Raw genomic sequence first — 27754 nt, forward strand, 5'->3', positions numbered from 1 at the left:
AGGCTATTTGTAGGATCTTTGTCTCATTTGCTCTAGAAATTGGAAAGTGCAGTGAACAAAGCATGGGATTGTAGGAAGAGAAAGAACATTCTCATAGTTAAGAGAGGTGAGTGCCACAAGAGATTTCATTTCTCTGTCAGTCTTCCTTTGTGAAGCTAAACAAGTCACTTACACAAAAATTTTGGCAGGTGGTCACTACTGCGTGTTCCTCATTTTCTGAGTGTCCTGGTTGAGACACCTACATCCTGATTTGCCAGATTACTGAGTACTACAACTGCAACTGAAGTCAACAGGGGCTGTGGATGCTTAGCACTTCTGACAATAAGGTAGTGTGGTCTGGGGCTTTAAGCATGTAACTGGGAGTTAGGAGGTCTTGCACTCTAATTCTAGCCCTCACACTGACTCACTGTGTGGTTACTCCCCACTCCCACATCTTTCAAGTGGGAATAAAGCTTGTTAGAGGGGAGATGTGGAGATAAATTCATTATTATTTGTGAGGAACTCAGATACTGTGGTGATGAGCCTTCTAGAAAAGGCCATGAAGAGATGAATAATTCAGTACAGCACAGGGCTTTGATGGTGTGCAGTAAGTAAGGTTGAGCTACTAATTAGATAAGAACAAAAAATGAAAAGATGCTCCAAGCACCATCCATCCTGGGCCCTGGCAGAGGCAGGACTCCTGTAGAAAAAAAACAAGTGTGTACTAATGCAATCATAGGCTGTATCATAATTTGTATGCACAAAGGGGGCTGAATTAAGGTTGGATGCGTAACCATAATCTGGCATTTCCTAACTTCAAGTTCTTAATTTTGCAACCTAAATAATGTTCTATTTAACATGTTTTTTAAATGTTATTGTCAGGGTTCCCTCCCCACTCTAAACTCTAAGGTACAGATGTGGGGACCTGCATGAAAGATCCCCCCCACCTGATCTTATTTCTATCAGCTTAGGTTAAAACTTTCCCAAGGCACAAATTCTTCCTTGACCTTGGACGGTATGCTGCCACCACCAAGTTAGACAAAGATTCAGGAAAAGGACCACTTGGAGTTCCTGTTTCCCCAAAATATTCCCTCAAGCTCCTTCACCCCCTTTCCTGGGGAGGCTTGAGAGTAACCAAAGTGAGCACTGACCAGCCCCTTTGGTTTTTAGGACACTAAAAACCAATCAGGATCTTAAAAACAGAACTTTATTATAAGAAAAAGTAGAAGAAGCACCTCTGTAAAATCAGGATGGAAAATAATTTTACAGGGCAGTCAGATTCAAAACAGAGGATTCCCCTCTAGGCAAAACTTTAAAGTTACAAAAACCTCTCTCTTAGCACAGGAAAAATTCATAAACTAAAACAAAAGATAATCTAATGCATTTCCTTGCTATTACTTATTATTTCTGTAATATTAGATGTATCATTTCAGTAGGAGCTAGATTACTTACTTGGTCTCTCTCTTTTTGTCTCAGAGAGAACACACACAGAGCCCAAAGCAAAAACCTTCCCCCACAGATTTGAAAGTATCTTCTCCCCTCATTGGTCCTTTTGGTCAGGTGCCAACCAGGTTATTTGAGGTTCTTAACCCTTTTTAGCTAAGGAGGGATTTTATGCTACCTTTAGCTGTATGTTCGTGACAGTTATAAAGAATCCTTTAGAGTTTACATGTTGTTACCATCAATTACAGTGGTCAACATTAAAAACTGATTTGCTATGTGTCCTCCAATTCCAGACCACAAATTCACTGATACCACATCAGGAAACAGCCATTTAAGCACACACTTTCTAACAAAGTTCCCTTGCTGAGAACATAGTGTATATGAGACTACCTTACAGCTTCCCCTTATACTTCAGGTAGGAAATGTCTTTGATAGCAGCCGGCCACTGTTTGTAGTGGCTTTTACTGGGCATGGGAATGATAGTGTGGTTTAGAATAGTGAATATTTTAAATATTCCATCTGTTGCATTAGGATGTGTGAAGGCTCCCCAAAGGCTATAGTTGTTATGGTAAAGTTAAAGGGAGAGATAATGCAAATTACTGTTCAGTGGTACCATTCATTGCAATGGGATTGTAACAACTAAACTCTTGTATGTGCCCTTATGCATCCAATGAAGGGAAGTTAGTTTGAAATGCCAAATTGCAATGGATTTTTCAAACTGTCACCTGCTATTTATTCTGCATAATGATCCTTTTCATTCTCATTTGTTTTTCTGTGTAGTGAATTTCAATCCTGATTTAGATATACACAAAGATTCAGCTTGAAGGAGTTAAAGTAACTGGGGTCAAATAATTAATGTGAGGTACTGGAGCTGCCTTGTTTATGAATAGATCTAAAAATCTGTTCAATAAATGGCTAAAAGGTACCACACATCAGTTTGGCTTTCTATGACTGAGTGAGTTTTCCTAAATTGTCCAAACAAGCACCACAAGACAGTCACTGATGCAGAGCAATCTGGCTCACTGATTGCTTGTGCTCAGCTTACAAAATGTGTGTTTCAGTATGTCCAAATGTAAAGTCATGCATCTAGGAACAAAGAATGCAGGCCATACTTATGGAATGAGGGACTCTGTCCTGGGAAGCAGTGACTCTAAAAAGATTGGGGGGTCATAGTGGATAATCAGCTGAATATGAGCTTCCAGTGCAATCCTGTGGCCGAAGGGCTAATGCAATCCTTGGATGTATTAACAAAAGAATATCCGGTAAAGGAGAGAAGTTATACTACCTCTGTATTTAGCACTGGCATGACCGCTCCCACAATACTGTATACAGTTCTGGTGTCAACAATTCAAGAAGGATGTTGAAAAATTGGAGAGGGTTCAAAGAATGATTAAAGGATTGGCAAACATGCCTTACACTGACAGACTTGAGTGGCTCAATCTATTTATCTTAAGAGAAGTTTAAGGGGTGACTTGATCAGTCTCTAGGTACCTATGTAGAAAACAGAAATTTCATTAAAGGGCTCTTCAGTCTAGCAGACAAAGGTCTAACAAAATCCAGTGGCTGGAAGTTGAAGCTAGAAAACTTGAGACTGGAAATAAGGTACACATTTTTAAACAGTGAGGGTAATTAACCATTGGAACAATTTACCAATTGTGGTGGACTGTCCATCACTAGTAATTTTTGAAGCAAGATTGGATGTTTTTCTAAAATATATGCTCCAGTTTAAACTAATTCAGGGAAGTTCTATGGCTTGTGTTATGCAGAAGGTCTCACTAGAATGATCAGAGTGGTCCCTTTGACCTTGTAATCTATGAATGTATAAAAAAAGATCATTCTATTCATGAACCACTGTGGAGCTGTAAAGTTAGTAAAATCAAAGCAGTGGGAATTGCTAGATTGAATTTCTGTAATAAGATCTAAATTTGAAACTAAACTATATTCAACATTTGACCACTTAAAAATGTATTCAAATATAGCAACAAACCCTGCCAGTGTGCATTTGTTGGTTACTGATGTGCATCTTATATACTTTGTGAGGCAAGGGGATTAAAGGGTGAATGTCATTAGCCACCCATAGAATACACTCAATCTAACACTTTAGCATTACTTATTGCTATTAGACTAGGGTTCTTTTTATCCCTAATTTTTAATAAGCCTTTTATAAAAATTATGCAGCATTTTATTTTAATAGTTCTCACTAAATGGATCAACAATATAAGGGAAGTCAATAAACACATTTATAAATAATGTCTCTGAAAGCCTTATTCCTTTTGCAATTCCTTGTTGCTTCCAAAATCTTCTCCAGGAGATTATTCTCCATTCATTCTCTGAAATATCTACATGGAGTGTGAACATTGACACTAGCCAGTCATTCAAAGTACAGTACCACTCAGGGCTGGGGTGACTATAAATTCAGCCAGTACCCCATAGTTCTGTTATCTTCTCACTTTCCCAAGCAACAAGTAGGAGCCACATACCATAGCTTATCCTTCAATTCCTTCCTTCCTATTTTGTTGGCAGGATATATTTTAGATGACCACTCATATAATTTAATAACATATGAGGGGATACCATGACTTGCTGCTTCAAGTTTCCATGGCGGGGAAAATGGTGGTATGCAGGTTTAAAAAAAAAATCTTTTGGCCTCTTCTATAACACTTCATCATATGTAAAAGTTGTACCAGGATTAAACAGCTGCCTGGGAAGTTCTTAAACTTCCTTTTAATGAGGTAGTAACTGAACTGTCATAGTGACTCAGCTGCATCCCCACAATTCCTCTAAGAAAGCAACATTCCACTGAACATTTTAGGTTTGAAAAATGGCCTTTTTTCAATGCTATTTTTCAACACAGAAGTTTTATTTTTATAGATTGGTGCTTTCTTAAAGGGCAGATGTTTTCTGTGCCCAAGATTGAAAGCCAAGCAAAGTCTGCAGTTAATGCACAGTGTACACGGGCCGGATTCACCCCTGTGGCACCTTCTGCTGGTGACTCCGGGAATTAGCTCTGTCCAGCACTGGAGCACCCTCTGCAGGCTAGTGATCCACCTGTCTTCAGGCCCCCCGTGTCCCTCCCTGGACCCGGTGCCCTTTCACATGGGGTGCTGCCCCTGGCAGTAACCCCTTTCTCTCTGGGGTCTCCCTTCCTTGAGGAACCCCCACCCTCTATCCCCACCTTGCCTCAGTATTGGCTACTGCCAGTCATTGTCTAGCCCCACACTCTGGGGCAGACTGCAGTATCAGCCTACTCATCACAGGCAAAGGGGTTTGGACCTGCTGCTTTGGCCTATCCCTGGGCTGTCCTCTGCAACCCCCAGTACCTGTTAGCCCAATGCTAGGTCTCAGCCTGGGGCTTTCCAGGCTGGAGCTCCCCGGCTCCTCAGCCTTCCCCAGCCCTGCTCCACTCAGGTACCCAGTCTCAAGCTCCCTGCAGCTAGGCCCTTCTCTCTCTGCCTTCAGAGAGAGACTACTGTCTGAGCTTCTGGCTTCCCTGGCCTTTTATAGGGGCCAGCGGTGGCCTGATTGGGGTGTGGCCCAGCTGCAGCCACTTCCCCAATCAGCCCAGCTTAAAGGCTGCTCTCTCAAGCCACAGCCCCTTCCCAGGGCTGTTTTTAACCCCTTCAGGGCCAGAGCAGGGGTCCACCCTGATACACACAGCTTTAGGAAACAGATGGTTGTAACTGAAGGTCTTGTATGTATGAGCAAAGCTCAGAGGGAGGCATGGTATTGCATCCTTTCTCTAAAAGCCCCTATGAAGGACATTGGTGTACCACACTATCCAACAAGATTGGCATTACTGTATGATCATTTTGTGGCAGCTCAGGATCATTTTGTGGCAGCTCAGTACCATGCAAACTGTACACCTTCACCCAAGACCACAGCTGGAATCATTCTTGCTAGTCAAGGGAATGTTGATGCAAATACATAACTATTCTTCACTGTTATTTTCAAACTCTTGCTGCTTTATAAGCCAAATAGCTCCAGGGATAATCTGCATGTCTCAGAAGGGGTGAAAAAAAAATCCCTGTGTATTTAGAGCTGTTTAAAGGCATTGACACTAGCTCAGCCCACACGTGCAGATGAGTCATATAAACATGAGTCATATAAACCCTTCTGACTATGCCTGTTATATGGGGCTGTGACATTGGTACAAGATCCTCACTAACACTAATGAAGTTATCCTCACAACTTCCATGACAGGTATTCTCTGTTTGATGGAGCTGAGACAGAGTTCAGTGACTTACCCAAGGTAACAAAAAATCTGTGACAGAGCCAGGAATATAACCCTGATCTCTTGAATCTCAGGACAGTGTCTTAAGCAGACCATCTTCCTTTCCCTTTGTCTGAATAAGAGATAGATGAGACCTACTGGTTTAACAAGGAAAACACCCAAAATGTCAGAACTAAACATTTTACTCTTTATGTAGACTTAATTTATTCCCTCTGGATATACCTGAAAGTCCCTCTAAGGGATATTGTGTTATTCTGGGTCAAGCTTGATACTTGTATGCATAATGTATAATACTGTATTGCTCTTGACTTTTAATCAGTTGCCTACTTCTTTGGACTCTCACCCTTATGTGTTGTGTGTATAATAGTGTGTATTTGTAAACCTGTGAAGTCAGAACAGCTCAGCTTTGTGTCATAGGTCCTATATTGCTTACAAATCCTCCTTTAGTTTGTGCTTTCGGGGCATGAGGATCTGTGTTTTGTCACTATCGTGCCAAATGGCTTTCGTGTGCAATAGTGAAAACCATGATGTCCTAGGCAATCATGAATTTCTTCATGTAACACTTAGTAAAGTTAATGAGTATAAGCAGAGGATTATAAGTGTAAAAAAGTAATTTAGTACTGATAGTTAATATAGCAGCAATGTTTGTGCCCAACAGAGGCCTAACTACATTTACTACGAAAAACGATTTGCTAAGGAGGGATCTAAACTTTCTTCATCCACATAGAATCCATTTTGAACTATGTCTGTTATTTTAACCTAGATGAATGCAGTCTTGACCTTCAATAGATCAAGCCAATGACTAGGTTCCCCTCCACTCCCTCTCAGTTTAAGACATAAACTGGCTCATCTAAAATGCTCTGGAATGGGTCATTTTTTATTAAACCACCACAAGTGAGATCATTTTTAGTTTTTACTTCCTGAACAGTCATATTTCTAAGGGAAGTGTTTCCAGTAGATGTTTTTATTAAATGGTATTGTTATTCCAAGCAGAGGCAAAAACAGGGGATATTCCTAAGGAAGAGAGGAAGACCAGAGAGACTAGAGAACATTTTTAATATAGAAAAGACATTATTTTTGCTACTAAATAACAAAACATTTTGGACATGTTGCACAAGGCATAAGTTTTAGACTCTACTCTGAGGGTACAGCAACCTCAAGTAGCAGCCCCTTCACAGGTTACCTTAGAGCAAGAAGTTTTGTACTGGGGAGCAGGCAGCTACTTTACAACAGAAATTGGCATTAATTAATGAGGTTAGGACCACCACCTTGTACTGCAACACAGAATTTTCACTAGATTATTTGCATTTGGAATTATATAGGAAATGCTATATCAGATTAGACCAGTGGGCCATCCAGTCAAATAACTGTCTTCCACAGAAACCAAGAAATTAAGAGTTTAACTTAACAGGGAAAGATGGTAGAGGCAAATAAATCCCCCACACCTAAATCAAATGCAAGGTTGTAAACCACTTGTTCAGGAGGATAATAATCAGTAAAATACAGATGCATTGTCTGAAAAAAAGCAAGGATCATCTTCTAGATAAAGGCACAGGGCTGGAAGCCAGAGCACCAAGATCCCTTCCTGCTTCTGCCATAGACTTCCTGTGTCCCCTTGGGCAAGTCACCTAACTACCTCGTGCCTCAGTTTCCTCATCTGTAGAACAAGGATATTTGTCTACCTCCGTGGGTGTAGAGAGGTCATTTAATCTCTACTCAAATCAATCCCTGCAGGACCCCTTAATATTTCAGCTACTCTTCAGATTTCTCACATTTGTCACATTTTTCTTGTACTGATGGCCCTGAACTTGACACAATACTCCCCAAGTCTCAGCAGAACTGTGTAGGTATTAACACTTCCCTGCTTCATGACTCGGACACCTGTGCAGCACATAGCTGCATGGTCCTCATCTGCTGCAGTACTATGTTGGAAACTCATCTACTTTACTACTCACTATTACCCACAGGTATTTCAGTATTATTGTCTTCCAGGATTCTATTGTTTCAGATTCTTTGCCCCTGGCCTCTCCAGATATTATTCAACTTGAATCTTTGTTCTTTTCCATCAATATTTTTTGTTCTCTAGTAATTATTTCACTTGGCTGGTGTTCAAAATGCCTCCCAATTTATGAGACAAGGTGGGTGAGGTAATACATTTTATTGGACCAACTTCTGTTGGCATAGGCATCAACTCCCTGGGTGCTCCAGGGCTGGAGTACCCACTGACAGCCAGCTCCCCTTGCTACCCCCAGCACCTCCTGCCTGCAGGTGGCCATGCTGATCAACTCCTCCCTCTCCCTCCCAGCGCTTCCCACCTGTTCTGATCAGCTGTTCTGCAGCATGCAGGAGGTGCTGGGGGGAGTGGGAGGAATGCGGAGGGGCTCGCTCAGCAGAGGGCAGTGGAACTGGGCAGGAAGAGGCAGGGCAGGGTGGAGCAGGGATGGGAAGAGGCAGGGCGGGGTGGGAAGGGGTAGAGTGGGGCGGAGCCTGGGGCTGAGTGGAGGTTGAGCATCCCCAGGGTAAGGAAGCCGGTGCCTCTCTGCTGGTGAGAAAAACAAGCTTTTGAGCCACACAGAGCTCTTCTTCAGGTTTAGCCATCCCATTTTAGTAGCATTTTAAGTGCTGCTTGCTCCCTCAGCTAAATGGATAATGCCAGACCCAACAGCATCTTCATACCCCAAAATTTTATATTGTGCTGTTTACAGACTTCAGTCCATGAAAACATTTCTAGCCAAGCCAATTCAAGATACAGTACCTAAAAAATTCAGAGAAAAGTGACAATGCTCCCACCCCCATCACACATACCAGTAATACATGTGGTCAGACGTGCAGTGATCTAAAATGAGCAAGGAAGGGATAGCACAAAAGGCATGTGATTTAGAAAATTTCTGTTCAAGTCAGAGACACTAGAACCCAGGTCCTTTATCCTCCTTAACTGCAGGTAGAGATCTTCATTATCAAGCAATATTAAGTACCATAACCTCTGTGTGTGAGTCACTAGAGGATATCATTGCGGGTGCACACACACACGCACATGCACACACACAGTACAGAATCCCTTCCTAACTAGCACAATCAGGCAGAGAGAACTTGGGGTAGAGGGAGAGCCATATCTTTCTACAACTTAAAAAAAAAAGATCTTGGCTCCTGGAAACTAATCCTGTTGTTGCCTGGTAACCCTTAATATCAGCAAGAGAGAGGAAGTAATTGTGTTGACTGTGGTGGTGAAGTCTGTGCCATCCTCTATGTTGGGGCTGGAGGAGCCTCGTGGAAGCTTCTAGGAGCTTCCTGTGAGAATTCCACCTAAGTAATTTCCTTACCCCAGTTTGAGAGTCACCCCCTCTCTGAGTACTGCTAAACCTCCCCTTAAAGATTATGTTTATAGGTATGATTCAGAAGAACCTTTTGTTGGCTATGGAATGGACCAAATTGCATCAAAGGCAGATATTTCTCCATGGAAGATACCCCCAAACCACTCAACAGGATTTTCACACCTCCTCCCTCTTCAAATGATATGTTTAATTATCAGTAACTTCAGTTACCAAAGTCCACGGCATAGTTCTCAAGAACAAAATATAAATGCTTACAGCAAGAGGTATTAATAGACTTGTTTACCAAGTGATGCTAGCTCCTACTTTGGTTATAAAAAGGAGATTTGTTTAAACAAAAAGAGATTCCCCAGTTCCTTATCTCTTCAAGCCATAGGAACCCTAGCTACATAAGCTTTAACAGAAGCTTAGAGGAGGTGGGGGACGGTTTCTTGTCCAAGTCCCATATTAAAATATTGGTGGCACATGCCTGGTCACTCTCCATGACTTATCCTGTTTAGATTTTACAAAGAGAATAAGAGAAAGGGCAAACCAGCAGGAAACATAATAGGTACTTACAATGAATAGAGAAAAAGGAGAAAGGTTCAGCCTGTAGCAGTCAAATACAAATTGTGCATTTTAGAGCTGCAGCTGCTTGTCTCTCCCAGATTTAAAAGGCCAGCTGTCAGAGGAGGGAAGAACTCCTATGAAAGGGTGAAGATGCAGGTCTGTGGTAATCAGAGAAAAGAGTTGTAATTTATTCCTGGGGAAAAAAAAAGAGTAGGAATACTTTTACTACTGGTTGATTCATAACCCAACCATTTAAAATACATTTACTCAATATACAACAGCCATAAATAGAACCAAGGCAAAGTAACATCAACAGGGCCTGGTCTCCCACCCCTACCCTTGCTTGTACCACCAAGATTTCAGAATACCTCTTGCATATACATCTGCAGTTATTTTATTATAACAAAGTGCCTATAACAAGTTTAATCATCCATAGATCCATTATTTTTATCAACAGCCAAATTCAGCAAAGGTGCAACAGGATGAAAGATGCTGCACCTACATACACTAGTGCTGAATTTGGCTCTTGCACATTCAGAGGCAGCAGTCTCCTCAGACCAACATATTATTATTGGAACATTAACGTTCTCTTATCTATTAGTGTAAGAAAAGTCAATGGCCAACCAATTATTTAATTTTAATTTTATATTGATAGAAGTCATGTAATACAGCAGTGGCATTCTAAAGTTCAAAACTGCTCATGAATCTTCTACTGTGACCAACCCCACTATTTGGGGACATAACCAAATAGTGGACACAGTTGTCTGTTCTTTTAAAAGTGTTTATTTTAACTGGATGGTCATGTGTTCTTGTGACCAACACTTAATTAACTATCACAAAGAATAAAATTATTTTTTCACCCACATGAAAAGATTTAACATGTGCTAATGAGCAGCAGTTGTTCTGGTATTGCTACTAGCATGGCAGAGAGTACTATAACTAATAACAGAGGACACCTAGTGGTGTTTGGGTGTAAATATATATGTTTATATAGAAAGTAAGCTAAATTCACCATTTGATGTGTCTCCACAGACTTCAATGAAATTACAGCAAGTATTAATTTGGCTCATTGTGTTACTCTACAAACTTTCTTCTTAAGTGATTTCCAAAGGATTACTGGATGGTCTGTAGTTATGATCCATACTAAGAAAAGTAAAAATTGTTGAAAAAATCAAGTTTGATTTCTGCTCCCACCAAGACACATGCTAAGTATTGTATACTAGGGATATTTTGATTGCATTGCAGTTATTGGGCCAAATTCACTACTGACATCAACCATTGCAGCTCCATTGATGTCAATGGATTGTTTCTATATGTTTAGGAAGCCAATGTTAATTATTATAAGCTTATGTAGCGAAGACGCGTGGCCACCCTCGGAGATTGGCAGTGATGGGTGGCCAGCTGCTCCCTGGTGGTCGGAACCAGGAAGGCCACACTCTCCACGCTGGAAGCAGAGGAGAGGGACGGGAACAGGAAGTATAAAAGGTGGGCCCTGAAGCGCGATTGGGAGCTAGCTGCCAAAGGAGATGGATGCATCCATCCCACTGCAGATGCAGAAGCCCGAAGAAGTTTTCTGCTGTCCCGAGGAGGGCCCCGAGCTACCCGTACGGCCTGACCTGCCAGATGCTGAGAAGTTATTGGGACTGCCGCTCACAGTGTACCTGAGGGGTAGTATGGGAGTAGCCCAGGTGAACCACACTATCGTCTGGCTGTGGTGCCACCGGAGATATGATCAGCGTGTTGCGGGTGGATTCCCCACTGACCCAGTGGGAGACCACTCTGCCGCTGTTAGGGCCCTGGGCTGGGACACACTGGAGTTGGGCAGGTCTGTGTCTCCCCTGCCCCCCCTCTCCTGGAGTGGCCGTACGCTCCCCTCCTTAGGTCAGGAGACCTGCGCTTGCTGGGCACTCACCCCTTTGCCGGGGCCCCCTAGACAGTGCTTGGTGCCGCACCCTGCCCCAGGGTCTGGGCCCCTGAACTGTTCACTGTTCTACCCTGCCTGAGGGTTTGAGCCCTAGAGACAGCTAATTTCCCCCCGTACAGACTCATAAACTAAAGGAAACTCATAAAATAAAGGAAAAGATGGTGGTTGACTGGTTTAGATTACTCAAACCCCTTCAAAGCAAGCTTGTAGCTATGAAACAAACTACTGAGTGAGGATTATGCTCTTATATAGTTTTTAAATATAAGTAAATGACATTTATAAATGAGCAATTTTACACTTAAACATATTTGTACTAATTTTGCACAAACTGTAGTTAAAAGATGTGCCAATTACATTAAAGATTGTTTAGCATGGTGCCAAAAGTCAGACCTAGAATGAATTAAAGAAAGAGACTGGCAATGGAGAAGGAAAATACATAACCTAAACTTGCCTGAGAAATTTTTTTCCAGTGAGTTCCCAGTGGCACAATTGAAAAACCCAGCTGTATCTAGGCTGATTTTTGTTCCATGTGGCAGGGCATGACATACTGTAGTAGATATTTGGAATCCATTTGATTGAAAAGAAAAAGATACATTTTCTGAATAATTTTTATAAAAGATTATGCAATCAAAAAACAAACAAACCCTGTATCTTTCTCTAAACTTGCCTCTAACACAGGGAATCAGGCATAGTCAGGCTTCAGGTACAAACAGACTTTCAAAGCAAGTGCTTTGGGGCAATTGCACAATTTCTTAGCTCATAAAAGAGCAATCAGCAAAGCAAAATGTGACAAAGTGAGACTTAAACTAGGCAGGTTTGAGGCTGCAAAGTGCAGCTGATGTTCACAGAAAGAACGAGATAGTCAGCTTTAGATTCAAATGCTGAATAATTCTGCACCCCCATCAACACATGAGACATTGTCATTTACAAAATTAAACATGCCATTAGAAACATGAAAGTCACTACCAGGTGTAAGACAGACTTGTCACACTGAAATCAATAATGCATATGATCCCATCATGGAAACAGAATTCTATGCCACAGTAGTGAGAGAGCTGAAGACTCACCCATCAAGTTACATGCACGTCTCCAACCCATTTAGGAGCCTTACATAAATTCCCAGCATATTGGTTTATGCATCTGGGAAGGAGAAGGGGGCAGTACTTTATCTCATCCACTATCAAACTCTGCCATTGCCTCAGTTTCCTCACTTCCACAGCCAAAGCACCACAACTGGTGCTTTTGAATCACTCTCTCTTTCTGTTTAGTAGAATATAATAGCTTATTTCAAAGTAAGAAATGTTGTCCAAATCATAGGAACAACCAGGGGTACCAGGATGGCTCCCCAATATGCCAACCTCTTCGTGGGCTACCTTGAGGAATAATTTCTGGAAAAATACATCACAAAACCAATGATATACCTGATATACATCAAAGGTATTTTCATCCTCTGGACAGATGACCTAAACTCACTCACAGATTTCCACCACAACTTCAACAACCATCACACATCCATCAAAGTCTGTCTAGAACACTCCCTGTATCAACTTCCTGGACACCACAGTCCACTTCAACAATGAAACCTTACTGACAATTATATACAAGAAACTCATGGATCACCACACTTATCCCCACAGATCCAGTAACCACTCCAGATACACCAAGAAATTCTCAGCCACGCACTCAGATACCACAGAATATGCTCTGAGGAGAAAGTCTGGTATACATATCTTACCACAATTAGAACTGCCTTCACCAAAGGACACTCCATCAGAAAACTAGATCACATCAAAGAACAAGCTACCCAAAGAGAACCTACTTCAACACAGAAAAAGACCCGCACTGAGAATATCCCTAGTTGTCACCTACCATTCCACTGGAACCCACATGGAGGATCATCAAACAGTTACAACCAATACTTGATGGGAACCCCATCCTGAAAGAAATATTGCCGGAATCCTCTCTTCTGTCCTTCAAACAATTCCCCAGTCTCACCAAGCTCATCATCAGAAGCAAACTACACATAGTCCACGCCACACCATCTCAAAGCAGCACTAGACCTGGCCAGAACAACAAATGGAAAATCTCCACTGCTACTATGATGAACAAACACCCCCCACAACACGCCTTTCAAGATCCATGGGTCCTACACATGCCTATCACACCCTGTAGTGTATTTCATCCAGTGAATCAAATACCCCAACAAGAACTATGTGGGTGAAACTAGACAATCACTGTGTTCTTGAATGAACTCACACAGAAAAATGATAAAAGACAAAAAACACCCTATTACCCATGGACAAACACTTCACAAAGCAATCACTACATATCTGACCTATCTGATTTTATCCTCAAAGGAAACCTGCACAACACCTTCAAAAAATGAACTTGGGAGCTTAAATTCATAACTTTGTTAGACACCAAAAATCAACAGAGACAGTGGTTTTATGACTCGTTACAACAATTTATAACTTATTAACCTTTCTTTTTGCTATGACAGCAGAGGTGTTAATAGCCTACTTCACTTTATGTGGTCTCTTGAAAAATGTGTTAACCTCTTATGCTTAACAATGCATTCTACCTTATATTTAGCTATGATACTATGGGGTTACTTTTCCCAGACCTGAAACAGAGCTCCTTGAGGCTCAAAGGCTTGTAATAGGTAATAATAATTGGAGATATACCAATCTCCTAGAACTGGAAGGGACCTTGAAAGGTCATCAAGTCCAGCCCCCTGCCTTCACTAGCAGGACCAATTTTTGCCTCAGATCCCTAAGTGGCCCCCTCAAAGATTGAACTCACAACCCTGGGTTTAGCAGGCCAATGCTCAAACTACTGAGCTATCCCTTCCCCCAGCAACAAAATAAAAGACATTACCAATAAAATATATTATGTCACACACCTTATCTATTTCAAAGCTAGAAATTCTGTTCTTCTACACGATCACCAATTCACTGCACCCTCATTATCTCAGCAGTCCCATGACACCCTTCTTAAGAGTTTTGTTTATGTCTCTCGCTTCAGGTAACTCCAGCCAGGCCTTCTCCCTGGCTGGTAAGGAAAGCATCTTCTCCAGTCCTTCCTAAGCCGAGGTTTGACTTTGGATCCCCGCAGGGCCCGCCCTGAGCATCATAGTTATACCAACACAAGTTTGTAGTGTAGATCAGGGCTCTGGGCCTCTCATGAAAGCCCTTGCCTGGTCTTTCCTTCATCTATTTTGGAACAGTTTATTTTGCTTTTGCTTTTCTGCAGCTCGACAACTGAAACAAGCTGTTTGTTTGAAAGAAACAACTGATCTGGAACTTTATGTTCATGGTGTGTTTTGTTCTGCTAAAGTTGCTAAACAAACTAGTATTCCAGGAAGTGGGAGACTTTGTTCTCAACCACAAACCAATGTAAAGGAAGAAAGCAGCATATGGTTAAAGAGTCTTTTATTGTCAAGCTGTCATCACATAAAATCATTAAATTCAAATTAAATACTTTTTTTCCTCCTTTGTACTTAAATTTTCCTTCAAATAATTTTAACTTGAGCCTTCTCCACCTACACCTTTTTGGTCATATTTTAATACCATAATCCACTGAGAGCAGTTAGGCTCTTCTTTGTGTGTGAGTTTCCATGCAGTTCTAAAGGGAAAGATGGAGAAACAGGGTCCAGAAGAGAAGCCTGGCCTTTAAAAGAGTTAGTAGATGTTTAGGAATTTGCTTATCAAGCTTTATCATTGGCAGCATACAGTAACTGGCTGAACAACTAGGGTTTGTCAGCAAGTATTAATTCTGAAATAAGCAAATTAAACTGCTTGGTAACCAGAGCAAATATAATCATTTATATCTGCATGCAGTTGACATGCTTTCACTACTTGACACAGACTAAAAAGATTTCTAGGTGACTAAAAGCTTACCAGAAAATGTATTAACCCAGTTCATTCACACATGTGATAATCAAGGAGGAATGTCCTCAAGAACTTTGCAAAATTAATTCAACAAGATAAAATCCATAAAAGGCCTGATCTGATGCTCCTTACTCAGGTAAAACTCCCAGTGAAATCCATGACTGGCAAACACTAACCCTGATCAATCAAATGTCATCTTCACCCCAACCCTGTATCAGGGAATGAAGGAACTAAAAATGTTGTAAATGCCTTCCTCTCCATCTCATTACCTCATGTGTAGGGCCCTACCAAATTCACGGTCCATTTTGGTCAATTTCACGGTCACAGGATTTTTTAAATCATAAATTTCATGATTTCATCCATTTAAATCTGAAATTTCACAGTGTTGTAATTGTAGGAGTTCTGATCAAAAAAGGAGTTGTGGGGGTGGGGTTGCAAGGTTACTATGCGGGGAGGGGGGGTCGTGATACTGCTGCCCTTACTACTGTGCTGTTGTTGGCGGCGGTGCTACCTGGAGAGCTGGGCAGCTGGAGAGTGGCAGCTGCTGACTGGAGCCTGGTCTACACTAGGCGTTTAAACCGGTTTTAGGAGCGTAAAACCGATTTAACACCACACCCGTCCACACTGAGAGGCCCTTTATATCGATATAAAGGGCTCTTTAAACCGGTTTCTGTACTCCTCCCTAACGAGAGGAGTAGCGCTAGTATCGGTATTACCATATCGGATTAGGTTTAGTGTGGCCGCAAATCGACAGTATTGGCCTCCGGGCGGTATCCCACAGTGCACCACTGACCGCTCTGGACAGCAATCTGAACTCGGATGCAGTGGCCAGGTAGACAGGAAAAGCCCCGCGAACTTTTGAATATTTCCTGTTTGCCCAGCGTGGAGCTCCAATCAGCACGGGTGGCGATGCAGTCCGAAATCAAAATAAAAAAAGAGCTCCAGCATGGACCATGCAGATGTGATCGCAGTAAGGGCAGGCAAATCTGTTCTATCAGCGCTCCGTTACAGAAGACGAAATTCAAAATCATTTAAAAAAAATCTCCAGACAGACGCCATAGCAGGGACTCAGCGCACTGCTGCGTGACAAGCGTAACGGAAAGCCAAAGAATCAAATGGACGCTCATGGACTGGAGGACTCAAGCTATCCCACAGTTCCTGCAGTATCCGAAAAGCATTTGCATTCTTGGCTGAGCTCCAAATGCTTCTAGGGTCAAAAACAGTGTCCGCGGTGGGTCAGGGCATAGCTCGACAATTTACGCACCCCCCCACCCACCTCCAGAAGTGAAAGGGAAAACAATCCTCTCTTGACTCTTTTACATGTCACCCTATCTTTACTGAATGCTGCAGATAGACGCGATGCTGCAGCACTCAACACCAACATCCTTGCTCCACCCCCCCACCATGGGTGGCTGATGGTGCAGTAAGACTGATACCCATCATCATCATCAGCCTATTGGCACATGGGGCAGTGCAAAAGGACTGGTAACCATGCCGACTAGCATCCGTTAGGTCTATCAAGGGCGCCTGGCCCTAATTTTTCTTGGTAGATGGTGCAGTATGGCTGGTAACCGTCCTCATCATAGCAACAGGGGGCTGAGCTCCATCAGCCCCCACCCTTCATGTGTAAAGAAAAGATTCAATTGCCCCTGGACTAGCAGCGCGATGCTGGGCTCCTCTCCTCCACACTTCTTAATGTCCTGTCTGGACTATCATAGTAGCTGGAGGCTGCCTTCCACTCATTTCTCACTAACAAGTCACTGTGTCTTATTCCTGCATTCTTTATTACTTCATCACACAAGTGGGGGGACAATGCTACGGTAGCCCAGGAAGGCTGGGGGAAGAATGGAATCAACAGGTGGGGTTGTTGCAGGAGCATCCCCTGTGAATAGCATACAGCTCATAATTTCTGCTGGATCTGACACAGAGCAGCTGTGCTCTCTGGTTCTATGATACAGTGGTTCTCTAGTACACTTGCCCAAATTCTAGACAGGACTGATTCTATTTTTAGATACCAAAAAGGAGGGATTGACTCAGGGAGTCATTCCCAATTTTGGCTTTTGCGCCCCTGGCTAAGAGTAGCCAGGGGCACTTATGACAGCAACAGATGGTGCAGTGCAAAAGGACTGGTAACCATGATCATCTTTTTACCAATTTATGGATTGGTAGATGGTACAGTATGGCTGGTAACCATCTCTGCTGTCATGCAAAAGCAAAAGCATGCTGCTGTGTAGTGCTGCTGAATCGCCTCTGTCAGCGGCATCTAGTACACATACGGTGACAGTCACAAAAGGCAAAACAGGCTCCATGATTGCCATGCTATGGCATCTGCCAGGGCAATCCAGGGAAAAAAGCCGCGAAATGCTTGTCTGCCGTTGCTTTCCCAGAGGAAGGAGTGACTGACGACATTTACCCAGTACCACCCGCGACAATGATTTTTGCCCCATCAGGCACTGGGATCTCAACCCGGAAATTCCAAGGGGCGGGGGAGGCTGCGGGAACTATGGGGTAGCTACAGAATAGCTACCCACAGTGCAACGCTCCAGAAGTCGATGCTAGCCTCGGACCGTGGACGCACACCACCGGAGCTTCCCCATGCCTGCTGCTACCCGGAAGAGCCACTGGAGCTATCGTGGCCCAACTACCCCGAGGAACTGCCGGACCTGGCACCCAGCCCCGGCCGTGATGAGCCCATGCTCGTGGACCCTCCAGAGGCCGACGTTAGGACCCAGGTAGGCCCCGAGGGGGAGTTCGGAAGTAGCCCAGGGGCAGCCGACCCCAGTCAGGCTGCGACCTTACCGGAGCCTATGTCAGTGTGTTGCGGTCAGGATCCCCACTGACTGACCAGCGGAGTGATAGCCGCTGCTAGGGCCCCGGGCTGGGACGCAGTGGAGTGGGAGGGCCTGCGTCCCCCCTGCCACCCCACCCTGGGGTGGCAGACTCCCCCTCTCCCTGGCCTGAGGAGGCCACTACCTTAACTGTTACTGTTGCTCAGCCCTGAACCAAAGGCCTGAGCTTTTTGATTCTGTGTTTGCTGCCCCACCCTGACCTAGGCCGGGCCCTCAACTGTTACCGTTGCTCCGCCCTGCCGGGGGACCCGAGCCCCTTGCCCCCCGGGCGGGCAACTACCGCTAGGACTGCCGGGTAATTTTTCCCGGACCAATTGGAGCGTAGTGAGCCGGGGTGGCTCCCCTCATTCCCCCGGAGAGGGTCGAGCCCCGGCCACTCGCTTACAATGAATAATACATGGGAAATGTTTAGTGAGTAAAAAGATTAGGTCTACAGGGCTTGATTCACAGCCCATTAAATAAATGGAAGAACTTTAATAGGCATTGGATCAGGCTGTTATTTGACATGGTCTGTATGGCCAGAGTTTCACATGAAATGTGGACTAAATAATCACATAGCATTTTGTACATCTAATATTGCAGATTAATGTAATTGCACAGGCCCTGACTTCACTGTGTATATCAGAAACTTATTTACTGCAATAAAGTATAAAGGCCTTGATCCTGCAAATACTTATGCATATGTTTACTTTTTAAGCATGCAAATAGTCCCTTTGAAATCAATGAGACTTACTCTCGTTTCCAGTTAAGTACATGCAAATATTTGCAAGATGAGGCTTCTGTGATCAGACGTCGTATGTCATAGTTTTCTCAATATTCCCGATTACGACATGTAAAGGGAATATTCTGATAGACAGAACAGATCAAATTAAAAGTTAAAAAGTCAGAAACGGGAAAGCATAAAATTGACAAAAAACAAATTAGGTCCCAATCCTGCAAGCACTTAAGCATGTACTTAACTTTACACTTGGCAATAGTTGTATTGAATTCAAATTGGTGTTTGCAGGATCAGGGCCCTAATAATTAAAACTAAGAAAGGTTCAATAAAAGACAACATCAACTAAGAAAGTGTGTGACAAAACAACTAAGTGAAGGAAAGTGAACTGGCAATTACACTTTTTCTTGTCAATGTGGGAAAAGGAATAGGACTGCCAAAGTTCTCTGAGAAGCCTCTAAAAGCAAAGAGGATGTACAATAAAAACAGGAGAGAAGGAAAGAGATCGAAGAAGAAAAGAGATAGAAGAAACCACAGCAAAAGTTTAAACTAAAGCTGAATAAGTGATGTAAGGAAAAAATGAATGCTCTGTGGACTGAAAAATTAGAAATGTCGTAAACTAACTGGATACGAAAAGATCACGTCCATAGGGAATGAGGTACTTGTAAATAATTACAAGGGTTTGCATTGGCCACTGAAACAGGATTCTGAAAGGAAGTGTCATTTAATCTGCTTTGGTCTGGTGGGGTGAGAAATATTGAATGGGATACCTTTGGCCATTTCAGAGTTTACTCGGAGTGGGATGCTGAACCTTTGGGTGGGACGATATTGACCCACAAGCCTTCTTTATCAGTTCTGGTCCTGTGGCTGGTGGAGAGGAAGCAGATGTGGACCAGAGGAACCCTCATTTGGCTTTAACACTTTGCTGTCTCTGGCTTGCGTGGAGCGGACTATAGGGAGCGGGCACCAGGCTTGACAGGAGGATGGGATGCTGGGCCATGGTGATGGGTGAAGGGAAACCTCAGGAAATCTGGGTGTGCATGAGCCCTGGGTGTGGGGAAGGTGTAAGGCCTGTGGGTGGGGAATTGGGACTGCAGGGGCATGGGAATCGCAGAGGCCCTGGGGGGGTGCCCGGTGCAGGGACACTGGGTGGGGGCTTAGAGGGACCTGGGGTCAGGGGTGGTGGTGTAGGGGCTGTGAGTGGGGACTTGGCGGGTGCAGGGCCCCTCGGTTGGGGAGAGCAGAGCAGGGACACTGGGGTTATGGGGTGAAGGGAAAAAGGCACCACAGCGGTCCGAGCACCAGCGGCTCCTGCGACCCAGGCCGTCGCGGGGGGCGCTGTGGACCTGGCTGGCCTCCCCGAGCAGCGCCGGCCTCTCTCGCTGCTTTGCGCCGTCGTCCCCTGTCAGCCGCTGGCGGGGCCGGGCCGGGGCCGCGCTCCGCCCGGCAGCCCCCGCACGCAGGGCGCAGGCGCCACTTGCTGCCGGGCCCCGCGCTCATGGCGCTGCCGGCGCTGTCCGGCTCGGGGGTGCAGTTCCGGAGGATCCTGGCTCACTTCCCCCAGGAGCTCAGCCTGGCCTTCGCCTATGGGTCCGGGGTCTTCCGGCAGGCGGGGGCCACCCCCAGCCAGAGCGTGGTAAGCGGGACTGTGCAGCCGGGGGCGGGCAGGGCAGGGCACGGCCCTGGCTACGGATTTATTCCTCCCCCCTCCCCCCGGTGCACCTGGAAGGGGGCATTGCCTGGTTATGGGTTTTTAACCCCCCCCCCCCATGCACGGGGGGGGGGGAGAGGGGGCATTGCCTGGCTATGGGTTTTACCCCATCCCCTGTGCACGCCTGGGGATCAGGCAGAGGCATGGCCCTTGAGAGGTAGTTCCCTTAGTCATCTCTTTTTCTGAGCTGAAAAGTGTGGAAAAAGTGAATCGAGAAGTGTTATTTACCCTTTCCTTACATCACAAAAATCATGGGTTACACAATGAAATTAATAGGCAGCAGGTTTAATACAAACAAGAGGAAGTACTTTTTTACACAGTGAACCACTAACTTGTGAAACTCATTGCCATGGGGATGTTGTTATGGCCAAAAGTAAAACTGTGTTTAAAAAAATTCATCGAGGCTAGGTCCTTCAGTGAGTTAGTGAACATGGTCAGGGATGCAGGCCTATGCTCGGGGCGACCTTAAATATCTGACTGCCAGAAGCTTTTATTGGGGGGAGGGATAGGTCAGTGGTTTGAGCATTGGCCTGCTAAACCCAGGGTTGTGAGTTCAATCCTTGAGGAGGCCACCTAGGGATCTGGGGCAAAAATTGATCCTGCTAGTGAAGGCAGGGGGCTGGACTAGATGACCTTTCAAGGTCCCTTCCAGTTCTAGGAGATTGGTATATCTCCAATTATTACCTTTTTTCTTTTAAATTGGCCAAACTGCATGATTTCATGCATGGGCATAGCTTGCCTTTTCACTGGGTTTTATTTTCCAAGCAATCTAGATCAATTCAAATGTCTCCCTCTTTTTGTTCCTCACCACAAGAGGCAAAGGAAGAAAAATAAGAATTTTACATTTTTAATATTGTTCCCCACAAACATGAGGAAGGGAGAATAACTTGGAAGATTTAACAACAGTCTATTCAACTCTGTACCAACTCTGTTCAATCACTGATTAGCTGAGCAACTCAGAGCAGTCCAGAAATGGCAAGGCATGCAGAGAGTCATTCCTCAAGAACTTTCAGCATATCTCAAAATGTTACATATAATAACTGGTTATATAATAACTAAAACTGTTCTGAACTAGCTAGTCTATGTTCAAGTCTCTTAGGTTGGAGTTCAGTTCAAACTGTTACTTCATCACAAATCTTTTGTTGTCAGAAACAACTGATTACAGGTAAAGTTTGAATTTCTCACTATATCAGGTCTTGAAAAAAAACAAAAAAAAGTCTACTGAGAGTTGGGGTTTGTGCGTAATTTTCCAAGCACTGAGAACTCCAAATGAAAAAATTACATTAGATTATCATGCAAAGATTTGTCTTATATAGAAATGTGTTGGACATGAATTAATTTGCTTTTTTTAAAAGTCAGTTATGGGTTGGTTATGTCCTGGCTGTGTGTTGTCTCCTATTATCATTTGTGGGCATTATGTGAAGATCAATAGAATCTTACAGAGTGGATATTGCTTGTTTCCTAAACTATATGTAACCGTGTCTTTTTTTTCCTTCTGTTTACCTTGTAGCACAATATGCTGGACTTCGTGTTTGCTGTAGATGATTCTGTGACTTGGCATATGATGAACCTGTTAAAGAATAGGAGTCATTATTCCTTCCTAAAACTTTTTGGGCCAAAGCACATCAGTAATATACAGAGCTGTGGAGCAGGGATTTACTACAATACTTTAGTGCAATGTAATGGTAGGGTAAGTACAATCGGTTGTGACTAATTTGTATAGATCAAATGTTTACATCTAGAGTATTGGAATTACTAGCCTAGGGAAGAAGCTGTTCAGGAAATACAAATTGCAGTTTGCATTTATGTTACAGATAGTAGCTGATCCTTGACTGATACTTAAGCACTTAAATAAAAGCTTCAGTTCTACATAGCATCTTTAATATTCAGTGTCTCAAGCTGTTTTACAAAGTAATGTGTTAAATCCTGGAAAGCAAAACAGGAGACGACATTGTGCTCAATAAAAGCAACAATTACACTCAGCAGTTAAGCACTTTCACAGTAATAACTGAACTTGTATTCTTTTTCTCAGCAATAATTCTAAACACCTTACAGCCTTCAATGTGAGAAGGAGACAAGTATTGTCACCATTTTACAAATGGGAAAACTGAGATCTAGATTCCGAGTTTGGCCAGTTCACAGAGCAGAGTGGATTGTTTGTATTTTGATGTCAATGCAAATATGGGACATGACGTAATTGACATTTGTCTTATTTAACCTCTGATTCTCTCTCATCTTAACAGTGGGTGTAATTAATAAATCATGTGCTGGTAGTGTAGTATTTATTCTGTCTAGTCATACTCCAACATCTGTGTCTAAACAGGTAGTGTTGAGGTGTGTGTGTTAGTGCCTTTCCACCTCCTCAGTGCTGTTTCAAGTTGTTCTCAGCTTGTGGTAACGACAAGAAAATCAAATTCCATCTCTTCACCAAAAGCAGGAAATGGAATGGAGAACACAGGAAAAACTACATTTGCAGCCAACTATGACTTTGCTAAGGAATTTCAGGCTTGGGGTACCAGGGTGAGCATGGTATAAGTGACTAGACATTCACCAAAAAACCCACCTCACTGATTTGGAGGTGGAAAGAGGCCCTCTTTAATGTATTTCATGTGTGTGTAAGTCACTTGGAGGAGGTATGAATTATGGGCCCGATCTTGGTCCTCCTGAAGTAAAGTTTTTTTAACTTGGCTTTGAGGGGAGCAGGAGCAATGTCTTTGCTATAAAGACTTCTGTTATGTCTCCTACCCATCACTCTTGCTTTTCCCTTCAATTTGTGTGGTGGTGACAGCTTTTGGACGGTCTCCATTCTGTTCATGCATGGTCTGTTAAGAATGGTTCTGGAATTACTTTGACCCTGTTAGTAATCACTGGAATCCTGGGATGTACAGAAATCTGCTGTGTGTTACATTATTTAGGCAGCTTTACTTTAACTTATGATTGACAGGAAACAAACTCTTCAGCCTGAATCCTTCTAACTATTGAAATTGACCTGCAACTCTTATAGGATTATATATTGAGTACCCCAAATAGCAAAAATTGGTGGGGAGTATTCTGCACATAACTTGGTCCTAAAATTATCATTGTTATTCTGTTTTAAGCCTTCCAAAGTTGCAGAACATAGTTCCTGTTCTGCTGTGACATTCTGCCATGCACTCTGATCTATCTCAAATATCATGTCATCCAGTGTGTGCACTAGTCAAGTTTTTTTCAAAACTTATGGCACTTAGTAGAAAATAACCATTCTATAAAATCCTTAAACAAATCTATCATGCAGAGGTAGGGATCCCATCACAATTTCCTGTTAAACTTTAGGTTTTCGGTGTAGTTTCTTTGGAACCCTATGGATTTCACCCTTTCTCTATTAACCTCTATAGAGCTTTTCCATTACATAATGTCATATAATTAAAAAAAGACACTGACCAAAATGTGAGCTTCATTCTTCATTGTGGCTTTCTAGGATTAATAGGGCAATGGAGGAGAATTGTAAAATTAATCTGTTCTGTATTGAGTTAGCTCTTTAGAACATACATGCAGGATACCCTTACATAAAACACAGTCAGACCATGTATAGTTGAATTAAAATATTCAAGCAATAATTGAATTTGAAAAAACTGTTACGAGAAGCAGCTGGAATTGCCTTCTCTGGTAGATTAGGATTGCATGAACTCAATTCATGCAGAATTGGGTGGTAGAGTTTTTAATGAAATACTTAAAATCTTGGTGTATAACCTCTTACTGTGAAGGCTTCATTTTGTGATGTTACTTCATGGTAAGTAGGGATTGATTAACACTGACTACTATGAAATTCTTTCACACTATGAAATTCCATTGGAACTGCCCATTACATTTACATGCGTACTGAAAGAGTTCATTATCATTAATGTCACTGTCGAATACCAAGAGGTTTTCATACTGATTTGCCACTTTGTACAAAATGTTGCCAATTAAGTGTATAACTCTTCTAATCACTTAGTACTAAGATCAGTACAGTAACTCCTCACTTAAAGTTGAATTTTTCAGGAACATAACTACAACGTTAAGTGAAATGATGTTAAACGAATCCAATTTTCCAATAAGATTTAATGTAAATGCAGGGGGTTAGGTTCCAAGGAAATTTTTTGGGGGCAGACAAAAGGCATTATATACTGCACAGTACTGTACTGTAGTGGGAGGTGCCCCAGCTTACCAGGGCTGGGGGTGCAGGGTCTGGGAGGGAGTTAGGGTGCAGGAGGGCGCTCAGGGTGGGGTGCGGGGTCTGGGAGGGAGTTAGGGTGCAGGAGGGTGCTCAGGGTGGGGTGCGGGGTCTGAGAGGGAGTTAGGATGTGGGAGGGCACTCAGGGTGAGGGTGCGGGAGGAGGCTCAGGGCTGGGGCAGGAGGAGGTGCCCTGGAGCAGCTCCTGTTTGGTGCAGGGGGTGTGCAGGTGGCTCTGCTCAGTGCAGCACCGCCTCCATGGCCACAATTCTGGGAGCTGACCATCCCCCTCCCCCCCGCCGGCAGGCAGGGCCACCCAGAACGCAGGGGTTTTAGGGGCTGCAGCTCTAAAGCCCCTTTAGGAGTGCGGCCCTGCGAGCACAGGCTGGAGGACTCAGGAGAAGCAGGGGCAGCCGCGCAGCGAGTGGCTGGAGAGAAGCGGCGCTTTCCCCTTCAAATAAAAAATAAAAGGCACTTTGTAATAATCTATTTATTTGCATTGCAGTACCAACTAGACACTTCCTTCAGGGATTGGGGTCTTGTTGTGCTAGGTACTGTATGTAAATGTAATGAAAGAATCAAGTGAATTATTTGCAGAATCACAGAATAAATGGCATGTTTTTAATTATGACTGAGCAATGCATCTCAACCATGATTTGAAGAGATCATCTGAGTGAGAGAGAATAGTGTGATGTCCATGCCCATTTCAGTGCATTGTCTGGAGTGTCAGTAAAGGGTCTTTTTGTGTTAGGATCCACTGGAAAGAAAACTTGGAAGGTAGAGTTCTACAAGGGTTGCCAACTCTGGTTGAATGTATTTCTGAAGGTTTCGTCATATGACAATCATTAATTAAAGGTTAATCTTTAATTCCTGGAGACTCCAGGACAGTCCTGTAGGGTTGGCAACTGTTAGTGTGATATTTTTGTTTAGTTCTCTAACCAGTAAACTGTTAATATTTGTGTTAACATTTTTCTTAAGAGATTTACATTTCTGTGAATTAGACTTTTTTTTTACCAGACATTTTTACCTAATGCAGACAGTGTGTAACAAACAATTATGTGAGACCCTCTTTTTTTTTTTTTCAGATGATAAAATATGGCGTAATTGGCACCGATGCCCTGATTGAAGATCTGTTTCACTGGAAAACTCTCTATGTTGCCGGACGTCTGCAAAAGCCGGTAACTATCTTATTCTGTTCAGCTGGCTTGTGTTTTTGAAACACAGGAAACTACAGAGATGGAAGATGATCAAATGAGGCAGAAAGTAGATGATTTTAGTTGGTCAGGTTCTTTGAGCCACTAATGAGCAAATGTTCCTGCAAGGAGCCAGTTCCACTAGAAGTCCAGTCTTTTGATAGGGAGAAAAAGAGAGTATTCAGTGTCCCATATCATTGCACCTAAAACTAGGGATATTAACCCGAGTCTCTTGACCAGATTACATTTTGAGTAACTGAATTCTATTTATATTTAACCCCTCTGCCATTAGATACGGTATTCGTAATCTGAACTGTTATGTAGGATTGTGTGCTTTTAAAAAGCTGCCACATTCCTACCCAGGGACTGATCCATTTCAGGAGTAGCTGAAATTATTAGTTAGTTCAAAAAACGTTAAGCACTTTGACACCTTTCAGGATGAAAACTGCTTTGTTGTACAGGTATTATCTAGTTCATTGTTGTCTTATAATACCTTTGTTCAATGATACAAACTGATGCATCAGAGATGCTTGGACAGTCTGTCTTCAGGTCAGTGTCATGAAAAGTTTGATACACACTTTTAAATGAGGAGTCCTTGTGGCACCTTAGAGACTAACAAATTTATTTGGGCACAAGCTTTCGTGGGCCCACAAAAGCTTATGCCCAAATATATTTTAGTCTCTAAGGTGCCACAAGGACTTCTCATTGTTTTTGCTGATACAGACTAACACGGCTACCACTCTGAAACTTTTAAATGTCTGTATGCTTCAAATGTTCTTTCAGACCTCTAGATGGCAGCAGATATAAGTTAAATGGGAGAAAACTTGTAATATTTGGAGCTGATTATAATAATACAAAAATCAGTTTTAAGGTAGCAATTAAAAGGGGAATATTTCAGCTCAGTTGCTGAATTCTTCCTCTCCTTTTTGCGTAAATAACTGGAGAGAGGTAAGGAGTCTTCCATGTAATATGCTGGAGTATATACTTAAGCATAGTCTGAATCTCCAGACACGTAGTACATTGAAAAAAAATCTGAAAGGGGATCTCTGAATTTCCAAATAACTTCAACTATCAAAAAAAAAAGTTTATTTTCATTTTGATTTATTTTCGCTACTGCTTTCTGAGATATGCTGCCTTTCTATCATGTGCAAGCCTCATTTTCTGCATCCCCTTTGACTTCAGTGGGAGTTGTACGCTCATAATGGAAGGTGGAGTTGTATTAATTTAGATGGAATGTAGATACCGAAGAGTCAAAGGTGTTAGTGTGACCCTGTCACTGTCCAACATTAAACAGTTTAAAAGAAGGTTCGGGGTTTGGTATACAGTCACCTCAGTACCATGGCGCAAACAACATTAAACATCCTTTTAAACTTTTTTATTGAAGATAAAGAAAAACTGTTCAAATATTTGAAATATAAAATATTAAGTAAGTCTTTCATTTTAATAACATCTCTTGTTCCCTTTTCCTTTAGCAGAAGAGAGTTTTTGGAAAGAAACCCCCGTTTTTGACAGTCTTTTAGGTAATATTAAAAATAGTGTTAACTGTTGTTTTTGGGGAAAAGAGAAGAAGGTAGTTGAGATGGGCTAGAGCTGTTGCTGCTGCTGCCATTATAGTATTTTCTGGAAGACAAAATAAGACATGCACATGAGTGGGGAGAAAAGAACAGCAAAGATGAAAACTTCAGCCTCTGTCTTTGGTGTTGACTCTCATTTGCTGCATCACTGCTGGAAAAACACTGGCACAGTGTT

General features: G+C 42.9%; 1 protein-coding gene across 4 annotated transcripts in view; it reads left to right on the forward strand.

Annotated features, from left to right (window-relative positions):
* The first annotated feature begins 268 nt into the window (after positions 1 to 268).
* Positions 269 to 27754, forward strand: part of TAMM41 (TAM41 mitochondrial translocator assembly and maintenance homolog) — a 55634-nt gene continuing 28148 nt past the window's right edge. For 3 of the 4 annotated variants that reach the window (XM_045025592.1, XM_045025593.1, XM_045025594.1), the window contains exons 1-3: positions 20380 to 20545; positions 22131 to 22310; positions 25898 to 25990. In XM_045025592.1, coding sequence (XP_044881527.1) covers positions 20408 to 20545; positions 22131 to 22310; positions 25898 to 25990 — 411 coding nt within the window. In that variant the 5' untranslated portion in view covers positions 20380 to 20407. Of the gene's footprint in view, positions 327 to 20379; positions 20546 to 22130; positions 22311 to 25897; positions 25991 to 27754 lie in introns of those variants that run through there. The other variant, XM_045025595.1, reaches the window with a different exon arrangement.

This window comes from Mauremys mutica, chromosome 7, assembly GCF_020497125.1.
Source record: "Mauremys mutica isolate MM-2020 ecotype Southern chromosome 7, ASM2049712v1, whole genome shotgun sequence".
NCBI classification, from domain to species: domain Eukaryota; kingdom Metazoa; phylum Chordata; order Testudines; family Geoemydidae; genus Mauremys; species Mauremys mutica.